The 21,749-nt window shown below is 29.0% G+C and overlaps 1 protein-coding gene across 5 annotated transcripts in view; it reads left to right on the plus strand.

Moving 5' to 3' along the window:
- The first annotated feature begins 832 nt into the window (after positions 1 to 832).
- LOC136080830 (mucin-2-like) overlaps positions 833 to 21,749 on the plus strand; it is a 97,660-nt gene continuing 76,743 nt past the window's right edge. The window contains exons 1-6 of one of the 5 annotated variants that reach the window (XM_065798085.1): positions 833 to 943; positions 1,118 to 1,260; positions 3,492 to 3,570; positions 16,493 to 16,615; positions 17,071 to 19,617; positions 20,082 to 20,169. In XM_065798085.1, coding sequence (XP_065654157.1) covers positions 3,492 to 3,570; positions 16,493 to 16,615; positions 17,071 to 19,617; positions 20,082 to 20,169 — 2,837 coding nt within the window. In that variant the 5' untranslated portion in view covers positions 833 to 943; positions 1,118 to 1,260. Of the gene's footprint in view, positions 944 to 1,117; positions 1,261 to 2,910; positions 3,417 to 3,491; positions 3,571 to 15,285; positions 15,433 to 16,492; positions 16,616 to 17,070; positions 19,618 to 20,081; positions 20,170 to 21,749 lie in introns of those variants that run through there. The other 4 variants (XM_065798082.1, XM_065798083.1, XM_065798084.1 and 1 more) reach the window with 4 other exon arrangements.

Here is a 21,749-nt window from a genome sequence, read left to right on the forward strand (position 1 = left end):
CTCCACTTTTTTTGTAGAGGAACTTTTTTTTTTTTTTTCTAATGGATATTTCAAGATATAAAGAACCTTTTTTTATAAATTGGCGGTTGTGCCCTCCTATTTCAAAAACCGTTATAAATGTTATAAATGAATTTAAAGAATTTTTGCTTTTTTTCTATACCGCTGGATGAACCATCAAATTTAAATTCATTAGCACAGTTATTTGTATTTTGTAGGTATATTTAAAAAGAAACAAATTTTAGTAAGTATTTTTGTTCTCTTCTTTTCTTGAGACAATTCTTAAGGTTTCTTATATTATGGAAAATTTTAAAAAACTTTTTAATGACAATCAATTACAATTGACATTTTTGTGATAAATCACTTCTGACAGAACTCTATATAAGTCAGGTTTTTTTTGTTTTTTGTTTTAAATTCATTTACATGGCCGTTCTTGTAATATTTACATGTTTTGTGTATGAAATTATATAAAGATGACAAGCACACACACACAGACTTCTATAAATGCAAAATAATTCAAGAATGCAGACGAAGTTTAAAACTTGTTTAATAAATATAGTTGATAAAAGTTTTAAACTATTTTAAAGCAAATAAAGTGAGCAGTCATGATCAAAATTGAAAGTAGTAAGATAATTTAATGAGCTTTATACATAAACACATTTTTTTACGAAATGTAAAACAGTTATAAGAGTTAATCAAATACGAAAAATTTATGATACTAATTTAAAATTAAAAAGAATGAAAATTCAAAAAATTATAAGAATTAAATTTAATCAATATGGCGTCTTACGCATATTTATTTACTACATGGCATTTTATACGCTTATAAAATTTTAACATGGCATTTAAATGAAAGAGTAGACTCGACAATCATGAAAAATATTTTTCTCTAAAAGATTTGGAAAAAAGTCCAACTAAAGAAAAATGTTTCTCAAAAGTTTAATCAGTAAGTATCAGATAAAAGTTAAACCTTCAAAAACATGATTCCGTAGATAAAGCTGTATATAAATGGTTTATGAACACGTGTGAACAAAGTGTACCATATTATTAAAACTCAACCAATAGGTTAGACAGTTATTAGGCCATCCAATGCTTTTTAATGCACAAATATTGCTTATAGTTATCTCGGCTACATTGGTGCTGGTTAAACAACCCCAAAGATTTATACTTTTGGCACTATGATAACTTTTTCTGCAGACATTGTATATAATTGTTTAGAAAATCAAGTATCTGCAGTTTGTTGTAAAGTAATATTTCAAATAGGTAAGAAGGAGATTTGAAGTTGGTTTATTATTACTTAAAACAAAAGATTCTTTAACATTAAATAAATACAAACAAAATTGTGAGTTTTTGTTGAATACCGAAAATCTAAACTATTAGGAACTTAAATTGTATAAAAGAAATTTCCACGTCTAAACTTTTTTAAATTAATGCTTTAAAGATTTAATTCATTTTTAAAATTGCCGACAAGTCAGTCTAAAAAATCTAATGTGAATTAAACGCTGTTGTTGACAAAACCTATTTGTTTCTCGGTGAAAAAAAGAAAAGAAATATAGTTTGATATTTTTAAGCTTTGATACAGTTTTATTGTTTTCTAGTAACCCTATCATCTCGGCGTTCAAGCAGCATAATTTCTTGACCTCTCTGCGGGCCTGATTTTTGCGATTTTTTAAATTTTACTCTGCAATAAAAATTTGCAATAAAATTGTGCAAACGCTAACGCAAAAGATTTTGGGATAAGTAGTACAGCCAGATAGTAAACATAAACAACAGAATGCAAAAAAGAAAAAAGAAAAATGCGATTACTTCGTAAAACCTTTTTTTTATTGTTTAAAATAAAATTAAAATAAAAAATAAAAAACAAAAGTAACTAAAATTATGAAATTTTTAAATTTTTAAATTTAAATTATGAATCACTTTTTTTATGCTAATAAATACGTTTGTATTATTTATTATACTTCAGCGCTGTTAAACTGTCGCTGTCATTTGATTTTAAAATAAAACTTGATGTTATATCTTTATTAAGTATGATTAATTAAAAGTTAATCGAACCACCTTTACAATACAAATATTTTTTATGAATTAGTCGATAAAAATATCATTATTTATAACTCTTGCTGTACTAGATATAAATTCCATTCACAAACCTGTCCGTATCGGACACCATTAACTACCACTCTACAATTCTAAACTTGGACCTTACAACTTGTTACACTCTAAATTATTCAACACACTAAGCTCTACAGCCTTAACGCAAGGCTTTTTTTATTAAAGCTACTTTTCTGTCTTGTGCACGTGTGATAAAGCATTATAAATCACAAAAATACTATCTGTAAGTTCTTGGGTTCTTTCTTTTATCCAAATTTTGAAAACAATAATCTAACCATTAAAAAACTTACCTTGCAATGACAAAGTTACTGCAACAAAAAAAAAATTACTCTGAAAAGTAAAGTAAACAGAACAAAATTTCATTTTGTCTTTGCTTTACGTTGATATACAGTTCAAATACTATTTTTTTCTGTTTACTTGATGAAGTGCATCATGAGACATTTTGTCGAATAAAACCAATCAATTTTTTTTAAAAAGGTTAAAGAAGTTTTCAATTAAAGTTTAGTTTTACTTTTTTTTGTATCTTTATTACAAAATTTGTTCACTCGTATAACATCATCAATAAATATAGCATACTAACATGTGTGATATTTATTAATGATTTTAATATGTAATTGTGATATAACTTATACATTTTATTTTTCACTATTTTTATTTTAGCTTTAACTCTTGTTTGTATTTTCATAGAATATTAATTATTTAATTTATTCAAAGAATATTAATTATTTAATTTTTTCAAAGAATATTAATTATTTTGTACTTATTTAGGTTGAACTTATTTAGATAAGTTTTTTGTTTTGTAACAAATATAAAAAAAATTTTTCTAAAATGTCACACACATCGTATGTTTTTCTTTTAATACAAAATAGCATAAAAAGATATAAAAAAGTATAGCATAAATTAACACTGCATGATTTGCTCATACAGAGATTATTACAAGACGTCATTACTATGGTTACTGAGTTTTTACAAAGACAATGCCCGAAACCTAAGTTAAATTTTAAACCTATGCTCGGATTAAAAAATATAATAAGCATTAAATTTATTTGTAAAAAACATTTGTAATGTTTGCAGAGTTTTAAATTAGGCAATAATTAAATATGAGTAATTCATATTCACGTTTAAACATATTAAAGACAAGCTTAAAATAAGAAGTATATTAAAAACCAATAACAAAAGCTGAAACTTATTAAAAATTATTATTTATTGGGAGAAAAAAAAGTTGAACTAGGTGTGTTATTTCTTAAGTTAAATGAAGCAATTAATAACTTTTTATTTTTCGAGTAAACCTTTAATTCAAATTTGCTTTGGTAATTTTTTGACAAAGATATTTTTATTTAAATAGAACACTTTTATAAATTTTAATCAAGTTGTTTATTTTATAGATGGTTTGCCATTACAAAAAAAAAAAGATGTCATGGAAAAAATGGATATTTATTTTCATTTGTATACAAAATTTGTTAAGTAAGCATTTTTTTTTTTTAAACTTTTCATAAATTTTCATTAGAGTTTCTATAATTTTTACTAAACTTATTGACTTTACATAAAATATATTAAATTTTTTTTAATTCTAAAACTTTAGGATATGGCATTGCTATTATTATTGTTATTATTATTATTGTTATTATTATTATTAAACTTCAAGGAGAGCGATATTAGTTTGAAAAATCAGACTTGCTATAATAATTTCCTTGTTCACAATTTTTGCCAATTCCAAGCTTATGGACTTCACCTTCAAATTTTACTTCTTGGATCCGATTAGCCCTAAAAATTTCTCTAGGTCAGTTTATCAATTGTTAGATAAATTGATGAGAATATTATGCTTTTTAACATTCTTTTTATTTTTTATTTTTTCATTTATTCATTATTATATACTATTCAATATATCAGGTATTAGATCAATATAAAATACATGTCATTACTACTTAAACAGTAGATTATGCAAGCAACCTATAATATATATATACATGTGTATATATATATATATATATATATATATATATATATATATATATATATATATATATATATATCCAATTGCAACTGTTTTGTTCTGATGAACCGGTTAATGTATATATATTTCATTGTAAGCACCCTATAAAATTATGCAACTACTCTAAGGTGAAAAACAAACACCACCCCTCCCTCATCCTGTATATTAATCTTGATGATTTAAATTTTTTTAATTTTTTGAAAATGTTTAAGAGTTGACCAGTTTTTATTTTGTTATTATGACCCCACCCCTTTATATACTATACAATATACTTCTAATCTGTTATAAAACACCAGTCTAGGTAGAAAGCCTCAATATAGCTTTAGTAAGCGAGTTAATGCGGGCTTATGCTTACCTTCAATACATCTATACACATTAAACCGCTCACTTGCTTTTAGATTGAAAGTCATCTGAGAGAAAAAAAATTCATACAAAAAATCAAGGCAGCGTGTCAGCTTTGTCAACCCTTTATGTAAGTGTTGCAGTTTTTCACTGCCTTTCACTGGAATAAAAATCATTACTATACTGCGATCTTTAAATTTTTATTTGATCTCTATTTTTCAGTGCCATTAAAATTGACATACAGTGAAACCTGGTCAGGCAGTGGACATGCCGTGACACATTGGTCTGTTATCCATTTTTGAGCTACAATGCTGTCATTTGAAACTCTGTAGTTAAAATCTCCCATTTTTAAATAGTACTTGTCTTTATTAAGCAAGTAATTTTTATTGATATTGGTTTCATGAGATGCACTGACGTGAAGTACTATTTCATGAGATGCAGTTTCATGACGTGGAGTACTTGTCAAAGTAAACTATGTGATATTTTGTTTGTAAAGACTTCGTTATGTGATAGACAACTTTATTACATGATCCAATATACATTACTATTGTATCACCAGTGCTTCTATTATTCTTTCCCTGGCATTTTTAAATTAAATAAATCCCTATCCGTATTAGTCATTGTCTATTTTTAAGTTTAGTCATAACCGCTTTTAAATGGTTTCTATGAGTTATATTGTTTTAAAGCCTCTTTTGAAAAGTTATGCTCTTACCATTAATTTAAAAATACGTAAAAAAAAGCATACCTTAAAAATTCTGAAGAGGCGTTTTTGCCCTTCAACAAGTTTACAATGAAACAAAACAATAATTACTATAATAATACGTTAAAAAATTTTCAAGTGTATAGCTTAGTTCTTAAAACTACTATAAAAATCTTGTATCTATCTAATAACGAAACCTTAATAAACCAACAAGTTTTTATGGCCAACAAACTTTTATGATCACTTGAATTAAAAAACTGACTTGAAAATCCCTCGAATTAGAGAAAAAGTTGTTTTTAATTATTTTTTTTAATTAATTTTTTTTGTTTAGTAATGAGGTAATTGTTATGGTAAGGTCTTTTGTGGTTATTAACCAAAGTTGTACTTCTATTTAAGTAAATGTTGCAAAAGTGAAACTTCGGGGTCAGTGACACAAGTTTTGGTAGCTATGGTTTTACGAGAGGATAAACATTTGCACCATAATCTCTCGTATTTACTATTATAAATCCGTTCATGCAGCCGTTTCGCGGTGCATCTAGAAAACTTGATCAGTGATTAAAATTTTTTCGTGATGGGATTCAATAGATAAATAATAACTACAAAGACGCTATCTGAACGTATTATTATGGGGTTATAAGGAGAAGCACCTAACGTCAAACTACCGATATGTGATGATCAGAAGTATGTTTATTAGGGTGTACGCTATGATCTGGGATACAAGGATCAGAAAATCCTACACGTTTATATAAGATATTAAACGTTTGTCCTTTCAAATAGATAATTTGAGGACAAAAAACTATCCAATACATTCTTAAATCTTACGTAGACTAGACCGCAATGTCATATCTGTGAATGTTGCAAAAGCATTTGATACAATTTTGAACGATTCGATGAAGAAAACATTTTTAAGTAAAGGCTTACAAAAAAGTGTGATACAAGTGGTAGACAGCTTATGTGTGCGAGCTGTATAAATTCGGTGATGAAGCAGAATTACATTTAATCTCCATCGAGAAATAAAAGCTTTAACTAACTAGTCTAAAAGAGTTTAAGCTCAAAACTGATCAAAAAGTGCAGACATTAAAAGAGTTTGTGAATTACTTTGCGCTGCAAATGTCGAGTTGCAGAATCTGTCAGCTCGGTAAGTAATCATAATTTGTAGAATAAAAAAATATCCCTTATAGGCTACATGCTACATATTTGAGAATAATTGCTTTCTTGAATATTCAGTTATCATTATGTAAAGAAAAATGCGCAGAAGATGATGGGGTATACAGGATGAATTCCGTCCCATAGTTATAAAAAATGCTCACGAAGTAAAAAAACATATTTTAACATTTTGCCTTCATTCATGATGACAGAAAAAATAAGGCTTCGCGTTTTCAAATATTGATGAACCTACTTAAGTCTTTAAGCCAGGTTATAGGTGAATAAATGCTCACTAAATTAATCACACATGCATTCCGTTGATATCTAAGGAGGTCAAGTTGGGTTATGAAATTGATTTCAGAAGTCATCTTTTTATACACACTGGCTCTTAACTGTAAATTTTTAGAAAGGGCAATAACAATGGGCAAAGCTACAACGAAATGTTACTTTAGAGGAAAAATGATGCTCAGGTGAGTCCCAATCATTTGACTATGCTTAATACTATACACTTGCTCTCATATTTATTAAACTGGTTGCAAAGAGAGTCAACATTTTGCTCTAATGACTTAAAAAGACCTTCTTCACACTTTTTTGAATTTCTAAAAACATCTTTACACTTTTTCGAAATAAAAGTTACCAAGCGGTGTGCAGAATCTGAGTAGTATATCCATATGTTCTGTACAGTACTAAAGAAGTTGACTACTTCCACGTTAAACGAGATTCAAGAAGTGGGCTGCACACGGTATGAACCATGTTAAGAGGGTTTCTCAAGCAAGTTTCTTATTCGTATTTCATTATAGCAACCGGACATATTTTAAGCATTGTCATTAAAGTTTACCATGACATTTATAAAAGTCACTTTTGCAGTCGTTGCAAAAAATGTCAGAAATTGACAACAGAAATATCAGAAATTATTTTTACTCTATTAGCTAGTGACGCATACCGCAAAAGGACTGTCAATTGATTAACATGCGTTCTGTTTGGTGTTTCTAACAGTTTCAAAAACATCATGCGTTCTGTTTGGTGTTTAATCTATAAACTGTTTGAATTATTATGGAGATTCTTTAGAGCTATGATGAACGCTTTTTTGAGAACTAATCATCATTAGGGAGATTCTTTAGAGGTATAATGAACGCTTTTTAGAAAACTAATCATCATTAGGGAGATTCTTTAGAGGTATAATGAACGCTTTTTAGAAAACTAATCATCATTAGGGAGATTCTTTAGAGGTATAATGAGTTTCTGTACCGCGGTTTCTAAACTTCAGAAAGTTGAAGGCTAAAAACAGGTCAAACTCTACTACTGGTACCAGAATTTTAAAGTAATTTTTATCATTTAATATTCTAAAAATCTACGTTATTTTACGGAATGCTAAACCATGCTCAAAATTGCTTTAGTCACATAACGATTATCTTTTAACTGCCTGTGCATCTTTAGAACAACAGAGTATCTTTTGTAACCGAACCCATTGTTGGCAAGTGCTGCTGACGAGTGATTCAGTGGTATGTAGACGAGTGATTCAGTGGTATGTAGACAAGGCATAAAAAGTTTGGAGACATGCAGTATACATCCGATTATATTTGGAAAGTGGAAATAGGGAGAAAAACAGGAATTTATCTTGTATATATTTCCCTCAACTCCTTCCCCTCAATTTCCCTCAACTAGGGTTTTTATTTTTAATATTTGAACTGACAAGAAATTTTTATAAACTTATAATTGTATTATGCACTTAAGATTATTATGACCTTAAAATAAACTACGATTATTCCGGGCATCTTGGAGACTTATTTTTCTTGTTTTTAGTTTTTACAATGTTCTATAATACACTAATGCCAGTTTATATATTAGAGAGAGTGAAAGAAGTGGTACATCCTAAAAATTCCAATTATGATAGGTATCTTTTCACTGTTATTTAATGTAAACAATGGACTTTTTCTTCCACAATTTAACGGACATCGCTTTGTCTCCTTGCGTGTGGTAAGAACTACATTTTTGAAAAGTACGTCTATCAAACGATTTTTTGAGGGGTGAAGGGCAAACAAAATTATTTAATCTCTCCCTATTCTTTTACCCCATCACTTTTGTGTAATTATATTTTGTGGAAACCTTTAAAATATTTTGATGAAGATTACGTGGTATACAATTTTAATAGTTTTAAGTAATAGTTTTTGTTAATACATTGTTAACTACTCGCTATTTTCATCATATAATTTTGAGGCACCTTTTCAATGTGAAGCTCTAAGCCGTGGCTTATTTAGTTTATGCCTTGATCCGGCTTTGGTTTAAACTCTTTTATTAAACGAAATCTTTTAGCCTGTTCTCCATTATTAAATGAATTTTATAGACCGGTTTTTAATTGTAATTAAGCAACCTCTTTTTATAGAGAAAACAGTTTTTGCATTATTAGGGTTAACATTAAGATTGCCTACTCTAACCCAAACCTTGTGTTGATAAATGTACACTTCTCATATGTTCCCCCTATCTAAGTCAGCCAATGTACGTACACGTCCTGCGTGTTCACCCTATGTAAGTCAAAAGAAGTATGTTCAAAAAATAAAAAAGTACACACACTAGCCACATCCATTTTTTTAATTAATTTGCTTTTATTTTATTTTTAGCATTTTTTTTTTTTTTTTCTAACGGAACTTTTATGAAAGTGGAATTTTAGTTACTTCCATATTGTAGAAAAAGCCAGGCGGCGTAATAAAGTTTTTTTTAATTATACCAAATTCTAGTTCCGCTTTTATTTTTTATTATGTAAATGATCTCCATAAGTTTTCAAACATTTTAAACTCAGTTCTAACTACAGATGACACGAGTTTATTTTACTCTAATGGAGATATCAACCTTTTATTTAAAATAGTAAACAAGGAGTTTTTATATGGTTTTAAATGGTTTAGGGCAAACAAATTGTCTTTAAATTTGAATATAGCTAAGTATACTTGTTTTTATAAACTTTACGATAAAAAATTCCATTGAAACTTCCTGACCTTTTTATTGGCAAGTCTAAAATAATTAGACAGCCATCATTAAAGTCATACTTGACAAAAACGTGATGAGAGAGAACACATAGAACGGTAGAAAATAAAATTTCAAAAGATATTGGCATGCTATACAAAGCCAAAAAGCTTGAAAATCTTATACTTCCTCCTCATACATTGTTATATAAACTATGCAAATATTGCTTGGTGCAGCTCAAATGTAAGTAAAATTAAAAAACTGCTTAGTTGACAAAAACAAGCTACAAGATTTATTTCAAGTAAAGGTCGGTTAATCCATTCTAAAGTTCTATTCAAAGATCATCACATACTCAATGTTTTTTAGTTAAATCTTTATCGAATTATGTATTTATTGTATTAACTTAATAATAAAATATCTCCTTTAATATTTAGTACACTTTTCAATAATTAAAAACTATTCAATTACGTGTATCCTATACGATTTTCAAAGTACAGTTATGAGCAACCTACAATGCACTCTCTCACTTTTTGTTTTTGTAAAGGACTTTTTTTTTTTTTTTTTTAAGAAAATTCAAGATATAGAAGACTTTTTTCAAAAATTAACGATTGTGCCTTTCCACTTCAAAACCCGTGTCGTTGGCCGTGGTAGAAAAAGAAGAATCGAACTTCGTGTCTAAAACGATTTCTTTAAAAAACAATTTGTATATTCCTTTTATGTTTGTTTGTTTTGAAGTTTAATTCAAGTCGCTTTTAAGTTTAATAAAATCTCTCAAGAATTGTATTCGTATTATTTAAAGCAATTTAAATGTTACTTATGCATTTTTTCAGTTTCAAACAATATTAAAAAAATGTTTGTCATAATTGCAGTAATATTACTTAACAATATTTTTGATGATTCACTTTAGTGGTATGTCTTTGAAACGGAAATTGCCTGGTGCGGAAGGAAAAAGTATAATAAAGAAAAGATTGGGATACTATTACTTCATTCTATTCAAGAAGCGTTGTCTTATTAACTTCTCTACTTTTAAAAATACATCTTTTGCTAGCCTGTAGCAAAAGATGTATTTTGTAGCCTGTAGATGTATTTTGTAGTCTGTAGTAGTAACGGTAGTTTGCAACTACTGCAACTACTGCCTTTTTACTAGGTATTACTTCAATTCCTAGTGGTTTTGACAATACTGTAATGACAATCCGGTCATTACTTCTTATTTTTCTTCTGTTGGCGCTGCATCTCTGGTTACTTCGACTTGAAATGACACTAGATGAAAACTTTGTTAACTTTTCTTGTTTTCTTTAACTTGCACCTTGAAGAGGTTGTGCTCAGCCCCTTCAAGGTGCAAGAGTGAATTATGAATAATAATCTTCTTTCAAAAAATCAACACGGCTTTTTAAAGAAGATTTTGTTCAACTAACCTTATTGAGTCATTAAACGCAATATTGTATTATTTATCTTAGAATATACCTGTAGATGTAATTTACTTATGCTTCGCAAAGGCTTTTTATTTGGTGCCCCATAAAAGACTACTCATAAAACTTAAATGGGATTTCTGGTACATTGTTAAAATATATGAAAGTATTTCTAAAAAATAGTAGGCAACGAGTTGGGAAAAATTGTATCATCTTGGAAAGATATATGCAGTAATGTACCGCAGGCTTTGTTATTGGCCTTTTTAAATATTTTCAAGATATATGCTGATTAACCAAAAGTGTTATCAAGGATTGATTGTGAAACAAGTGTTAACCTATTGCAAAATGACTTAGATAAAGCTGTCAATTGGTCCAACAAATGACTATTAAAGTTTAAATTTAAGAAGTGTATTTAAAGCACTTTGGCAAAAATAACTCCAAAAAAATTTGTTTTATGCAAAATATACCACTGTCGCTAAAAAAGATCTGACTTAAAATAGAAAAATCAAGTAACTCTATGTGCAAGTAAAGCAAATAAAGGTTTTGGATATTTTGAAGAATACGTTTATTTGGTTTAAAGAGTGAACTACTAAAAATTATATACACAACTTTTATAAGATCGTTAATTAATGTATCTGTATGGTCTCCATGTCTTAAAAATGAAATTAATTATTTCGAAAAGGTTTGGTATTGTGCTCTAATAATAATATCGCCACTAAAAAGATTAGGTTATGAGAAACAGTGGCGTGGGAAGGTTTTTAAATGTTTGAAATAACCAACTTTTAAACATAAAGAATATTCCAAATTTCTTTACGTTCATATGTATGACGAAAAGATTCTTCACAAAAAAAAAAATTACTATGATAGGAAAATGAGAAAAAGAAACCCTAAAATCTTGGCCTCCCCCCTTCCTTACCCTAAACGAGAGGGCAATGAGTTGAATTATTTATTTTTCCGTAAATGTAAACTAGTTATGTATTCATCGACAGATTTCAAGTTTTATGTTTAAATTATTCAGTGTTCAGTTTTTATAACCATGTAAAGAACAACCCCCCTCAATTTGAGGGGACAACAAACTTTACATGGTCATAAAAACTGAACACTGAATGTTTTAAGCATAAAATTTGAAATCTGTTAATGAATGCATAACTAGTTTATATTTATGAGAGCATAACATTATTTGTAAGCAAGCATATGGCTGAAATAACTCAGTTAATAACATTGTTATTACCTAGGTTATTTACTTACTTAATAACTGTAAAAAAAATTTCAGCATTTAAATTTGAAAGCATTGTTATTAACAAAGTTGCAATAGATAAAAATTACATAAATAATTTTTATTTTATATTTACCGTAAATTTCCCTAATTCTGAATTAAATCGCACTTAAAGCTTTGTTTTGGAATTTAAAAAAATGAAGTGGAACTTAAACTGAATTGAACCATAAGGGCTGTACATTAATTAAGTCAACAAAATAGGAGATAGGGGGGATGAGGTCCAGAAATTTTTGACAATTTTTGGCAATGTAAAGGTGAGGCAGGGGGAAGTCACCAACATTATTTTTTTAAATAAATTTAAGTTTCTTAAAAAATTGAAAATTAGGGACCGTTTGTAGTCTTGTGTTACGTCCTCACTCAACCTTCAGTATTTTAATGACACTAACTATATTTCTACTGTTTTTAAACCGTGTTGTGCTTTAAAAATACCTCACAAATACAGAGCTAAATAAGCAAACACCAGATGTTTACTCGTAACACTATTATTTTTTCAAATATTCTTTAAGTGTTTATACCAGGGGTCGGCAGTCTGCTGCTCGCAAGCTAAATTTGATGTTAAAACTTTTATGTTAAAATGCGGCCATCTAGCTCCATGCACAAATACTATAATAGTATTGAAAACAAGATGTTAGTAGCTCTTTAAAAACTGGAAAAATCTTATATATTGTAAGCTTTGGCTCTTCCGTCTTAAAAGATTGCCAACCCCTGGTTTATACAAATTATCAAGCATAATAAATTATTTGTATAAACTCCTGGTTTATACAAATGCATTAATTAGTTATACTACACTCTATTAGAAATTGTTTGATTTCAATGTGAAATTGGATTAAGTCTAAAGTTAAAGTAAGGAAGATAAGTATTTTGATAAATATTTAACATTATCTAAGAATGGTTACTACCTGGGTAAAAATAATATACATATTTCTTAATTTACAGATGATTAATTACATATAGATGTTTTTTAAGTTTGCAATTAATAATTGTAATATAAAAACATAAAAATATAAATTAGTTATGTGATAGAAAACCTTGTCAAAAATTTCAATATTTTCGATTTTTTTATCTTGAATTTTGGAAAACATTGAGGAATATTATTCTCCATCAAAATTTTAATGTTTCTCTTTGTTCTTTTAAATTCCGTAACTGGAACAATTTTTGTATTATTGACATAATATCGACTATCATGCACTGGAAAAAGTTCAAACCAAAAGTGTTGCATGTAGCAATCACTTTTACTTCTTTTAATTTTAGAATTTTATTTCTACTTACTTTTTGTTCAGAGCAAGCCTTTGTAATTTTAAATTAATTTATATATTTAAGAAATGTTCATAAGCTAAAAGTTGAATTAAAATTTTTTTTCTAAACATTTTACTTTTAATCACTTTTTCTTGAAATTGTAAACTACTATAATTACAACTATTTAAAATGTTTGTTTTCATTTTATTTTTATTTTTTCTAAAGGAGGGGTGGGGTAAGGGGTGGGGAGAAACAATTGTTGACATAATAATATAGGGAGGGTCTCTGAAATTTAAGAAGTCGTTGAAAACGGGAGGGGAAGGGGAGGTAAAAATCGCCTGAAAATTGTTGACGTAAGTATAATGATAAGGAAAATGTTGTTCTTTTTTAATTTTAAAAAGTGAAGTTTTCGTCAAGTATAAGGGACACGTGTTCCTAATTATATTTTAATTTAAATTTATAAGCATTTAATTTAAAATGGTAAACAGTTTATACTAGCGTAGACCTCAAGCTTAAAGTTATATAAAAATTGATTACTTTTATACTTTAATGCAATGGTATGACATTGCGTTAGTACAGTGTAGGAGTTGTCTATTTATTAGATCCTGTCTTCCTTTATTTTTTTGCAATCAGTTAAAAAAAGCCCACCATCACTGTCACTGTCTTTTTCTGCCAGCTAACTACTGTTAACTAGCAGAAATCTCAGCCATTGGTTTCAAGTGGTTTGCAACCTTACCGAATGCTCCCCCATCAATCGAATTAGGCTTGTAGTGCTTTTTACCATTTATCGATGTTTTTTTTTATTTTTTCTTACACAAGTGTATTTATCAATGCTGTTTCTTTTTTCTTTCACAAGTGTATTTATCAATGCTGTTTTTTTTTTTCTTTCACAAGTGTATTTATCAATGCTGTTTTTTTTTTTTCTTACACAAGTGTATTTATCAATGCTGTTTTTTTTTTTTTTCTTACACAAGTGTATTTATCAATGCCGTTTTTTTTTTTTTTTTTCTTACACAAGTGTATTTATCAATGCTGTTTTTTTTCTTTCTTACACAAGTGTATTTTTAAGTAGCAGCAGTTTAAAAACTGAAACATTATTTAAAAACCCCATAATTTTTTTTTCCAAAAAAACTATTACTTTATACTCTACCATTATTATAACCACGTGATCTTCACCATTGAAAGAATCGCAGTTTTTATTCATTTCTAAATGGTGGCAACCTTTGCTGTACTGTATAGAGTTGATAATTTTTTGAAAACTAAAATAAAAAATTTTAGAACCCAAAAAATATTTATTTAAAACATCAAGCTACTAAAATCAAATGTTATAAAAATTATTTACAGTCCTTGCACATGAATTCAATTGTTTCGAGATAACTGATATTACCAGGAATACACGACCAGTTTAAACACTTTTCACATGCAACCTATTAGCTGCGTGTAACTTAATCCCAAAGGCTTCCGCAGGAATAGCAAAGATTGATATGATAGGGATTATAACAACATAATTTTATTCCAATTGCCAGCTCATGCAAGTCATTTTTGCAACCGCTAGCATATTTACATACTCCACAAGGCGATAGCACACATGCGCCCGCGCACGATTTTTCGTACTTTTTTATAAAGAAACATATTTTTAAATTTTTGAAGAAGTACTTACTGTACCTATATATTGTTTTCTTTCTGACTATATTACTAAAACAAAAAAAAAATTTGAAACGCTGTGGTCGTCCACTTAAGTGTATAAAAAAGAACAAACCACAAAAACGTCCACGAAATTTGGCTTTAAATATATCCCAAGATAGAGCAAACGCCAAAAGTCATGGAGAAGGGCATTAATTACATTCAACTTTTCTTTTAAAATAAACCCTCACGATTTTTGTATAGTTGTGTACTTTAATTAAAAAAATGTTATTCTAATATACTTACGTGTTCTTTGATTACTATACATTTATAAAGCGACACTTCAAATGTAAACACAAAGGTAAATAAAGTATAGTATATAGTACGTAATTTAAAAATATGTTTCTTTATAAAAAAGTACGAAAAATCGTGCGCGGGCGCATGTGTGCTATCGCCTTGTGGAGTATGTAAATATGCGCGCGGGCGCATGTGTGCTATCGCCTTGTGGAGTATGTAAATATGCAAACGGTTACAAAGAAATATCGAGCGAAGCGGAAAGATATCTTGGTTTGTCAGCTAAGGAGGAACGGCGTTCCCCTGCGTTCCCCCTACTTGCGTGCCCCTACTTAAACCCCAAGTAGAAGTATAAAAAATATAATTTTTTTTATAAACTCTTTTTATAATATAGGTTTCAAAGTTTATTCTTTTTCATTAATTTATTATTTTATGCAAACTCTTTTGTTTGAAAACAAAATAAGTTTTTGATTACTTTTTAATACACATTAGCGAGTTGCGTTTTTTACTGAATTTGTTTACATATATAAAATACGAGTCAACCCAATATATATTTTTAAAACATTTTTCCATATACTGCATTGTATTCCAATTTATTAATCAGTTTTCCTTTTAAAAATCCCACAAAAATATTAGAGGTAACAATAAGAGAACTAAAACTGTTTTGAAATTAGAGGAAATCTACGGTATAAGAAAATATCATACTTTTTTTAAAGATTGAAATTCGATTTACAAAATTAGTACTAAAATTAATTACAATTTTATTCAGTTCAATTTTATTACCATTTTTTTTTTATGATGTTGAAGGCATTTCATGGAGCAATCCAACTAAGTTTGTTGCATTGTTGTTGTTGGCTAATACAAGAAAAACTAATTTAAACATAGTTTATGTGTTTAATGCAATAATTGCTAATATATAAGTATTTATGATGTTGCAAACCAAATAGCCATGAAATAGTTTATTAAATTCAACCATTAAAGTAAGAAGAGTAAACCACTTTAAGTGTAATATAAGAAATTCATCTTAAAGTAAAGTTCTTGCATAACGAAACCTGAGCAAGCATAACATAATTGTCAATTATTTGTTCATTATCTTAGAATATTGTTAAAGGCTATCACAGATCCAATATAACACTAAATCTACAATAGAAAGATTTATTGTGCAAAATATATTTAAGACTCACTTTGAATTGCGTTTTTGTTTCCTTTTTCAGGTAAGTAATAAAAACAAAAAAATAACATTAGAAAATAGCATAATAATGGGGTTCAATGTAGTTATGATTTACAAACAATTTTAAATTTTGTATTAATATCACATTCATTTATTTTATTGTTACATTAAAAACAAAAAACAAGCAGATGAATTATTTTGAAATCACTGATTATATATTCTATTTTTAAACTTTCAGCAACAACAGCATCAGATGATTCAACAACAGCAACTGACTCTCCAACAACAGAAGCCTCAACAACATCAACCGAATCTCCAACAACAATAGTTTCTACAACAGTTAATCCTTTAACTATTGAAGGTTTTCATATTGTTTTGATTTAGTTTATGTTATTTTTACATAATTTTGTTTTGAGGCTATAAGCGCTAAATGCACTTAAGGCTCTAAGACAAGGTAATGCTTACATTTTGTGTATTTTTATATTTGCATATAACATTAGTACCAGTGATAGATCTTTGATTTATTAGTATTCCAAATAACTTGAATTTAAAAGTTTTCAAATCAAGTTCTTATTTATATTAACAATAAATACTTATATTCATTGTTAATAAAAATAATTGTTATATTCACAAATTTTTGAACAAGTATAAACATACAAATGCTTGGATTTAGAAATAGGAAAGGTAACTATATGGAATACTAATAAGGTGAATACTTAACGCCAAACAGTTCTTCTATTGATTTAAATACATTTTAATGCATAATTATTTTCAAAATATATTTTTAATTTTGTTCTTTTTCTTCTCCTAAACTAGAAAAATCATTTTGCCCATGTTTGAAGGATTTTTGTACTTATAACAATGATGAGTTTTGTACAAATGTATTTCAATCATGTTTAAATATGACAGAAACAACAACGGTTGAATCAACAACAACAACTGAAGCTTCTACCACAACAACTGAAGATACAACAACAACACCTGAATCAACCATTACAACTGAAGCTTCTACCACAACAACCGAGGCTACAACAACAACAGCTGAATCAACAACAACAACTGAAGCCTTTACCACAACAACCGAAGATATAACAACAACCACTGAATTAACCTCTACAACTGAAGCTTCTACCACAACAACCGAAGCTACAACATCAACAGCTGAGTTAACCACAACAACTGAAGCTCCAACTACAACAACAATTGATTCAACCACAACAACTGAAGCTTCTACCACAACAACAGAAGATTCAACAACACCAGCTGAGTCAACTACAACAACTGAAGCTTCAACCACAACAACAGAAGATACAACAATAACAGCTGAATCAACCACTACAGCTGAAGCTTCTACCACAACAACTGAAGCTACAACATCAACAGCTGAGTCAACCACAACAACTGAAGCTCTAACCACAACAACAGTTGAGTCAACCACAACAATTGAAGTTTCTACCACAACAACAGAAGATACAACAACACCAGCTGAATCAACCACAACTACTGAAGCTTCTACCACAACAACTGAAGATACAACAACAACAGCTGAGTCAACAACAACAACTGAAGCTTTTACCTCAACAACCGAAGATTTAACAACAACCACTGAATTAACCTCTACAACTGAAGCTTCTACCACAACAATCGAAGCTACAACATCAACAGCTGAGTCAACCACAACAACTGAAGCTCCAACTGCAACAACAATTGAGTCAACCACAACACCTGAAGCTTCTACAACAACAACAGAAGATTCAACAACACCAGCTGAGTCAACTACAACAACTGAAGCTTCAACCACATCAACAGAAGATACAACAACAACAGCTGAATCAACCACAACAACTGAAGCTCCTACCACAACAACCGAAGATACAACAACAGCTGAATCAACCACAACAACTGAAGCTTCTACCACAACAACCGAAGCTACAACATCAACAGCTGAGTCAACCACAACAACTGAAGCTCCAACTACAACAACAGTTGAGTCAACCACAACAACTGAAGTTTCTACCACAACAACAGAAGATACAATAACACCAGCTGATTCAACCACAACAACTGAAGCTTCTACCACAACAACTGAAGATACAACAACAACAGCTGAATCAACCACAACAACTGAAGCTCCTACCACAACAACCGAAGATACAACAACAACAGCTGAATCAACCACAACAACTGCTTCTACTACAACAACTGAAGCTACAATTACACCAGCTGAATCAACCACAACAACTGAAGATACAACAACAACTGAAGATACAACAACAACAGCTGAATCAACCACAACAACTGAAGCTTCTACTACAACAACCGAAGCTACAATTACACCAGCTGAATCAACCACAACAACTGAAGCTCCACCTACAACAACAGTTGAGTCAACCACAACAACTGAAGCTTCTTCCACAACAACAGAAGATTCAACACTACCAGCTGAGTCAACTACAACAACTGAAGCTTCAACCACAACAACAGAAGCTACAACAACAACAGCTGAATCAACCACAACAACTGAAGCTTCTTCTACAACAACCGAAGCTACAATTACACCAGCTGAATCAACCACAACAACTGAAGATACAACAACAACTGAAGATACAACAACAATACCTGAATCGACCATTACAACTGAAGCTTCTACCACAACAACCGAGGCTACAACAACAACAGCTGAATCAACATCAACAACTGAAATTTTTACCACAACAACCGAAGCTACAACATCAACAGCTGAGTCAACCACAACAACTGAAGCTCAAACTACAACAACAGTTGAGTCAACCACAACAACTGAAGCTTCTACTACAACAACAGAAGATTCAACAACACCAGCTGAGTCAACTACAACAACTGAAGCTTCAACCACAACAACCGAAGCTACAACAACAACAGCTGAATCAACTACATCAACTGAAGCTTCTACTACAACAACCGAAGCTACAATTACACCAGCTGAATCAACCACAACAACTGAAGATACAACAACAACTGAAGATACAACAACAACACCTGAATCAACCATTACAACTGAAGCTTTTACCACAACAACCGAGGCTACAACAACAACAGCTGAATCAACAGTAACAACTGAAGCCTTTACCACAACAACCGAAGATACAACAATAACGGCTGAATTAACCTCTACAACTGAAGCTTCTACTGCAACAACCAAAGTTACAACATCAACAGCTGAGTCAACCACAACAACTGAAGCTCCAACCACATCAACATTTGAGTCAACCACAACAACCGAGTCTACAATAACAACTGAATCTCCAACCAAAACAACTGGTGATTCAACCATAACATTACAAGCTACAACAACTACAACCACTGAAATTTCATCTACAACAGGTTCTTTTCTTGTTTTTATTGTAAATTTTTTTTTTTTTACCTTTTTATAAAATTTTTTTTACTAGGTGAAATATAACAGAACTGAAACAGAAGTTTAATATTATTTTGTATATCTTGTTAAAATTCTTATAACTTGATTTTAATTATAATTTTATTCTATTAACTTTTTAGAAGTCTCAAAATATTTTATTTATAAATCACATGGTCAGCTATTTTTTAGTTTATAAATCACTTGGTCCTTTAATTTATTTTGCACCATATTTATCTGCCTCTTTTGCTGAATACTTTTAAAAAAATAAAATTTTGTTACTTTAAAATACAATTTAAAAATTTTTTGAATATATTTTTATATTTATATTATGTATTTTTAAGACCTTATTATTCTGTTAAATGTAAATGTACTTGGTGGTGGTGGATACTTTATTTAAAACTTGTAACTATATATATTTATTTATAACTTTTAGCTCCACCGTCAATTGTTGTTTTTAATGTATCTTCTACATATTTTGTAATTGATATTTCTAAATTTAAAGTTGATAATAATGATACCATGTAAGTGAATTATTTTTTCATCAAAATCATTTTTACAATAATTTTAATAGTGCTATTTACTTATTTTTTTCATTAGTGTTTATTAAATTTGTTTTGAAATGTTATTATTCATCTTTAAAAAGTTATATTTAATTAAAAAATAAGATTGTTAGTTACATATTTTCAATGAGATTTTATTATTATATCATAGTTAGTATTTACTCTTAAAACAAATTATTTTTGTCACTTTATATTCTGGTCAAATTAGTTAAAAAAATAGTTGTAGGTTTAAAATAAATTGCATAGAGCTGAAACTTGGTACAGACATTAGGGACCTTACAAATAAAATTAATAAAGTCTCCACTGATCCCATTTCTGCAAAAAAAGTTTTTTAAAGGCAAAAGTTGAGTTTAAGAACTATCTTTTTTTTTTCATAATTCATTTTTTTTTGATAATTCATTTTACTATCTACCTTTAAAAGTATGTTTTTGTAGCTTTTCTCTTAACTTGGATTTGAATAATAAAATATTGCAAAGTTTTAGGGGGTTTTACTTATTGTTTAGCTATTTAAAGAAAACTAATTTTAGTTAAAATTAAGTTTTTATAACTTTGATAAAATTTAAAAAAAAATTGAGAGTATTAATTTAGTTTAGTTTTTTTTTAATTTATTTTGTGTAATTTTTTTCAAAACACATTTTTATGACCCTCATTAATAAAAATGATTTAAAATATTCTTCTTCGTGATTTTTTAAACTTTTTTTTTAGTTTTTAACGGAATGTTTTCTGTATGTTCTGTAGTTTTTTACTGTATGTTTTACTGTATGTATTCTTTTTTTTTAGTTTTTTACTGTATGCAGTAAATAACTTTTTTAAACTAAATTATCAACACTAAAAGTATTTCGTTATGATAAAACTGAATGTGGATTATTTAGTATACTGTACACAGTATACCAAATAATGCATGTTATGTCTTAGACTATACTTTGTATGATTTTTTATGAACATTCATTAGTAGTTTGGTTAACCCGTCTAGCATTCTGGTTCTGTCAGGTTTTGGGTCTATAATAAAGAAATCCAAACCTGGTTTAAATTGGTTGGATCTGGGTCTAGACCTAACCTATTAACAGCCCTACTTATTACAACTTGTACCATTTAATACTTTTTTTAAAAATGTTGCAACTCTGTTTTATTTGTATTAAACTTTTAGCAGCAAGTGAAACAGTTGTTGTTGATTGTGGAATGAAAACATTAATTGATTCCTGTTGATAAAAATTACGGGTTCCTTATTTACCTCATTGGTCAGAAGTCTGTAACAATTCTTGTGCAGTACTGTAAAATGTATTCTCGGAAGAGTAAAATTGCTGCATTTAAAAGACATCAATATATGGATCAAGCCAGCAAATTTAAAATTAGTCCATCTTGTACCAGAGCTTGCATAAGTGAATCCGATTTTTGTTTGAAAATATATTATTTTGTCGCAAAAAATTTTGGTGTAAAATTTATAAAGTTAGTATTTATGAATTCAAAGAATCAATTCTGAAGATTGCTTGGTGTTGGTCTGATAACATAGATAACAACATGATAACAACAAAAAATGTTAC

Source organism: Hydra vulgaris, chromosome 05, assembly GCF_038396675.1.
Source record: "Hydra vulgaris chromosome 05, alternate assembly HydraT2T_AEP".
Taxonomy (NCBI): Eukaryota; Metazoa; Cnidaria; class Hydrozoa; order Anthoathecata; family Hydridae; genus Hydra; species Hydra vulgaris.